Genomic DNA, 6,000 nt, shown 5'->3' with positions numbered 1-6,000 from the left:
ATTCTGGAAGAGCTGAAGTGCCCTCCTTTGGGCATCCCATAAATACATGGTCATGTATTTTATAACTAGAAATATTATAACTCAAGAAGGTTAAGACACTTTTTAAAGGCTTTCAAGAAAGCAAGCGAGTCTGCCTTGTGCATTAACTGTAGACACTTGTCTCAAGAGTTATGGAAGCTGTTCTGTAGCAGTAATTCCTTAAGTAACAAAGCCTAAAGAGAAGATAGAAAGCTCTTTGTAAAGTGGATGTGTGAGTGGTTCTGAATCGACATTACGCGGCCACAGAAACAGCCTGCTGTTGTTTTGGTTGAGCCAAATGCTTGACTACATGGCTAACCCTTTCTTGAAGACTGGGAAAGAGGTCAAGTTGGACTTTCAGGTCTGGAAGATGAGCTGCTTGTGTATGTAGTTCAAGGCTCTGGTGGCCCACACGGCTGAGAGGACATTGGGAAGAGGGGACATCTGGGGGTCTGATGAAGCCATGTATTCTTCCTGAGTTATTAATAGTTGGACAGCCTTTATGGACAGATCTCTCATGAACCCACTTAACTATTGAAAGATGAGTCTCTTGACTATAAGAATATGTTTTTGTAAGGCTGAGATAAAATGGAGAGAATAAGCTTTCTTTAACTTGACCACCTTTATGGGGAAATGGTAGCCAGGGAAAATAAACTGGACTATAGATGAAAACAAATGTAAAAAGTGGGCCTGAACACACTGACACCTTAAGTGATGGCCTTTCCCTACTCTCCTTTTCCTTCTTCTGCCTCCATCTGAATTTCTGGTGCAGGTGTAGCCCAGGAGGAACCATGAACTTTTTCAGCTGCTTCAGCTTCTTTTCACATCAGGACAGAGAATGTTGAAATCGCATTTTTCTTGGGATTTTTATACCAGAGAGAATAAATCATGTTGCTTTGCAAAAAAAAAAAAAAAAAAAAAATCACATAAATAACAGGGCCAGAACAAAAAAGAATCCCCTAAGGCACCAATGACCTATAATTAGGCCTCGAAGAAGGTCAAACACACTCTTTCCTGACCCCCTAAGGCCTCAGAGTGAAAAGACAACTCAGGGCTGAGGTGGGTACAGTCTTCAAGTGATCATAGATTTGACAAGCTTTGATTTGGGGTGAGCTCTACTGCAGTGGATGATGGGCTATAAGGACAAGATTCAGGATGGAGAGAGCTATGAAGAAAAGTGTGTCAGTTATGGGGCTAGCCCCATAAGACAAGTGGAGCCATTCTAGGTCCTTTACCCAAAAGACAAAGCACAGATAGAATTCTGGCAAGCATCCATGCTTGGAGCACCAGTCTGGCCAGCGGAGTAATGCAGTGGGGGCTCCATTCTGCAAGTCATTGGCAGGTGTCAGCCCAACCTACCTGCTCATATGAGGTCGCAGTCCATCCAGTGAACTAATTAAGATGTGGAGGTGAAGCCAGCCAATTACGAAGAGGCCCAGCAAGGTATGGGAAAGCCACTGGGTGGCTTGTATAGAAAGATAGACTAATGCTGTAGTTTCCACTGAGGAAGGGGACTGGGTCTGAGGCTGTTTTTTCATCATTTAATCATTTGCCTATTGATTGATCACCCACTGAATGACATGCACTACCCCAGACAGTGGGGCTGTTGTGAGATGAAGCCAATTGCCTGTCTCCTAGGCTTTACAGACAGTGGGAGAATCAGAAATGAAAACCAGACAGTGACAGGATAGGACCACTACATGTATCAACAGAAGCTGCATCAGTGCTGGGGAGCATCTGGTTCCAGCCAGTGGTTGAGGCAGTAATGAACAATGACAATTTCTGTGCTGTATGTTGTACTTGGTATGTTTATACATGATCTAATTTAAGTCTTACATAGTGGTATGAAGCAGGCATTAATATCCTCATTTTACAAATGGTGAAACAGGGGCTAAGAGAAAGTCAGATCACACATTAACATCACACCGGCAGCAAGTGCTGGGGTAGGGATTTGAACTCAGGTCTCTCTTTGGTTCTAAAGCTTGTATTCTCGTAAGTCCATAATCTCAAAGCCCAGAAATATAGAACACACATGGCCCGAAACATTCTCCAGAGTCTTTTAGAATCGTTTTACCTGAAGGCACAAGAGAGAAAGGTAACAGAGATTACAGCATGAGACAGAGGAAGAATTAAAATAGTGCTTTTAATATAATTTTCAGCGAACGTACAGTATGTACTTTACATCACATATTTCTAAACTGCTCATTTGGAAAATATAAGCTGCAAAAATACAGAATACCACACTCAAAAATCTATTGAGTATGTGCTTTTTTCCCCTCCATTCTGTGCAACAGGGTGGTCTTGACCCCCCTTGGCTGATGTCATTAAAGCTGCTGAAGCCCTCGGTCAGAGCATTCCCAAGAGGGGAGTTTGTAAAGCGTGTGGCAAGACATCCCCAGAGGAGGCAGAGGAGGAATGGGCAGAAGGGAATCTGCACACCAGGTCGGCATGACTTTTCAAGAGACCCAGGAAAAATGCCTACTCTGACAGCTGTTGGGAGTACGCCTGACCATAGGTCACCTCCTTAGTCCTCATCATAGGCCTGTGCTTGAGGCCTCAAAGGACCACACACTGGCTGGATAATCCACATGGGGACCCTCAGGTTCTTGGGCAGGGAGGAGCACGCTAAGTGAGGCCCGCGAGGTCTGTGGGTGGTGGTGGGCTGTTCTCTGCAGGAAGAGGAAGAGGGCCAGGCCCTCAGCTTCTCACAAAGGAGTCTTCTGAAGGTGAATGTGACTCGGGGCAGGTTTTCTCAGTCTCAATGTCTTGGTACTCTGTGCCTAAAGGGGGAGGAGGGAAGAAGAGCCAAGAGGAAAAAGAGATCGGTCTTTTCTGCTTCTCCTACTTTTTGTTAGGCTTATTCAATAGTATGATGGCTTTGCAGTGAAGGGACAAGAGTAGGCAGTTGAAGCAATAAAGTGCTGGGTTTCACTCCATGTAACCCTGAGGGGCCAGATTCTGAGCCCAGAGACCTTTTTGAAGGCCAAATATCCTTTCTGAGAAGGATATTTATCTGCGTGACCATCCCAACAGCCAAGCAGATGTTGGTGATGAGTAAGATGTATCCCAGTCAATGATTTATCCTTGTCTTACGTAAATCACTAGTGACAGACCTTGTGTTCTAGGGCTGTATGTGTCACCATACATCTCTACTGAAGAGACTGCTGAGTGTCAGAGAAAATGGCCTGGCATCACAATGTCACGCTTTCTCCTCCAGCATTCAGGACAGTTTGCTTTTTTGGAGCCACAGATACTGACTGCACGCTGGGTGAAATGATATCCTCTTTGGAGCAAGGTTTGTAAGCCTATGCCACCTTTCCAGAATAGATGCTGTGGTTTCATTTTAAAGGTATTAAAAACACAACTAGTCCCTGTGAATGATTCACAAGCTGTGCAGGGCTCATTGACTGCGACATGCAGCTCTCCTGTTCAGTAATAGGCAACATGAGGCCACAGAAGCTCATTCATTTGTCCTCTTTAGACTTCGACCCAGTGGTACAAAAGGTGACAGTTTGGAAATGTCATTCTTTTTCTCGAGATTTTGAAGCTGAAACCTGAGTCCCGAGCAAGTTGGAGCATGCTTCCTTAACTCTCACAAGACCCAGGTTCTTATAGTCTTGGGGTTCCTCTAAAAGACGTGGGTGTGGGAGTTGGGAAGGGTGGGACAGAAGTTAGAGAGCTGGGGTTGATCCCTGCTCAGCAGAAGGAATAAGATAAAGCCTGATGAATGGCTGGGAAATTCCTGCTGATGTGGCTAAGGTTGAAGGAGAAAGAAGTGTTGTAAAAGGTTTAACATTTAATGATCAAAGTGAAACCTAGATTCCAGTGCCCATAGGCAAAATTTTGCAGAGGTTCTCACCTCCAACTCTTGGCTTGCTTCTCTATGAAACCATATACTCCTGCTAGGGGTTTCCCACAGGTAGACACTCTGTTGGCTTTGTAGAGGCTTCCTAAGAAGCCAGTTCTGTGTTCTAACTTCGGGGGCTGTCTGTTGTAGTGGAAAGAGTGCTGGTTTAGGAATCAAACAGATCTGTCATTGGCTCCTGGTGGCTTTATAAACTAGCTAGGTAATCTTAGAAAGGTTGGATTTGCTGAGCTTTCATTTTCAGACCTGTAAAGTGGAAAAAATACATACTTACCTCGTAGGGCTGGTGTGAGAAGGCTGCTGGGAGCAGTACCTGGGATCATGAATTCATAGAACCCGGCAAGTGGGTGGCAGGTATTTAATAAACATGAGCTTCCTGGCCCCTTCCCTCCCTTTAAGTGCAGATCGGAGCACCATTTGTGTTCGGTTGGGATCCTTTCGTAACAACGTTTTGTAAATCCTATGCTTCCAACTCATTTTATGGCCTTATATTATAAAATCAAATAGTCTTGCCAAACATGTCTCCATGAGAGCAATCTGCTATAAGGTTAGTGTGAGAGTCTTCTATAAGGCTAATGTTAAGAAAAACGTTAATGGGAGGGCAAAAGTGTCCACCTACAGAATGTTAAACCTCCAGAAAACTTACGTTGTTCCATTTGCTCATGGCAAAAGAACATAATTCTACCTTATGGGAAAAAATTCAAAATTTATAATAATCACCAACTCCTGATTGTTGACCTGGGTCATTACTACAGAAATGGAAATGTATGGATACTCTGCTCCTAAAGGCCTGGAATCTGAAAATAGAGCAAGATATATCCAACTGGGGACCAGCTTCAGTGTGTTTGAAGCCCTGTGGCCAGAGCTGATTTCTTGTGGTTGATGCTGTAGACTTCAGGGGTGCCAGGCATGGCAGTTATCTGGGTCTCCCCAAGAGAGCTGATGATGCTGTAGAGGGCCTCCCTGGCATCTTGGTCCTTGGAGAGTGCATTTCGGAATGCATTAGAGTGGAGTCTCCTATCTGATTCCTTTTATCTTTTCAGGTCCATTTCAGGTAAATCACCTCATATCAATGGACCACTGGGATCAGGGATTAAGAGCAAGAAGGACAAATGAAAGCACACATCCCCATAACACAGCTGGCATGGTGTCCTGGCTGTTACATTAGGAGGTCTGTGAGAGTGTGTGGGGCCCCATAGTTCACGTGGGCCAGAGTTTTCCTGATCAGTGGTCTAAAGGCGGGGAGGGCAGGGGTCCGTGTCTTGTCTATGAGGTAGTACCCATAGTGGTTATGGGTCCGTCTGGGATTAAGGAGAGCTTTTTAAGGACACAGAGTTGATAGACCTGGGTTTGAATCCCAGCTCTGCTTTGTGAATTTGTGCCAGTTCTGGAAGCTTCCAAGCCTCATTTTCTTCCCCTGTAAAATGAAGCCCTTAATAGCTCCTATCTCACAGGGTTATGGTTGAGATTAAATGAGCTAATACATGAAATAAGCTTGGACAGCAGCAGGTTCATAGTAAATGCTTGAGAAATGTTAGCTAAGATTAGTAGTAGTTATTATTAGTGCTTACCAAGTATTTCATGTGGCATATCTGTTAGCTTCAGGGTGCCAGTGTTTTGTGCTGGTTGTGGGGAGGCAAAGGATTGGAAATACCAAATATTGCAAATATTTGGTATCTGGACTCACTCTTCTTTTTCTAGTTCCTACGTTTCTTCCTCATGTGCCCATTTCCATCACTTAAGAAAAAAAAGGATGGTTACTGCAGTCCAGCTACCCAGTGTCACAGCTGTATGGGAAGGTAGATGACACAGTTCAAACCTCCCCACATGACGCAAGAGAAAAATAATGTTGCCTTTAGTTACACGACAGCAAAGGGGTACTTACCTTATCTTGGAAATGAGGTATCTCAATTAAGAGTCTCACGGTCACGTGTTAAGGCCGATGGACACCTAGCTCAGGGTCCCTTCCCAGGTATGGCCCAGCCTGTGCTACAGCAGAGTCTTAGGCGCTAGGATCTGCCTCACCTATGCTCAGCCGCTAGGGTCCCTCAAACATACTTTCTTGAGGCCTTGCCTGTGCAAGAGAACAGAGATCGGCATGCTGTGGCCTTCCCTCA

General features: G+C 44.8%; 1 protein-coding gene across 1 annotated transcript in view; it reads right to left on the bottom strand.

Moving 5' to 3' along the window:
* Nucleotides 1-2,142: 2,142 nt before the first annotated feature.
* The window catches only part of SLCO3A1 (solute carrier organic anion transporter family member 3A1), a 547,211-nt gene continuing 543,353 nt past the window's right edge, over nucleotides 2,143-6,000 (bottom strand). Inside the window, exon 11 of the mRNA XM_039479925.2 lies at nucleotides 2,143-2,798. Within this exon, the coding sequence (XP_039335859.1) occupies nucleotides 2,716-2,798 (83 nt within the window). The 3' untranslated portion in view covers nucleotides 2,143-2,715. The remainder of the gene's footprint in view (nucleotides 2,799-6,000) is intronic.

The sequence above is a fragment of the Saimiri boliviensis genome, chromosome 5, assembly GCF_048565385.1.
Source record: "Saimiri boliviensis isolate mSaiBol1 chromosome 5, mSaiBol1.pri, whole genome shotgun sequence".
Lineage (NCBI taxonomy): Eukaryota > Metazoa > Chordata > Mammalia > Primates > Cebidae > Saimiri > Saimiri boliviensis.
Note: the sequence above shows the minus strand (reverse complement) of the source record. Positions and strands in the feature narration are given on the sequence as shown.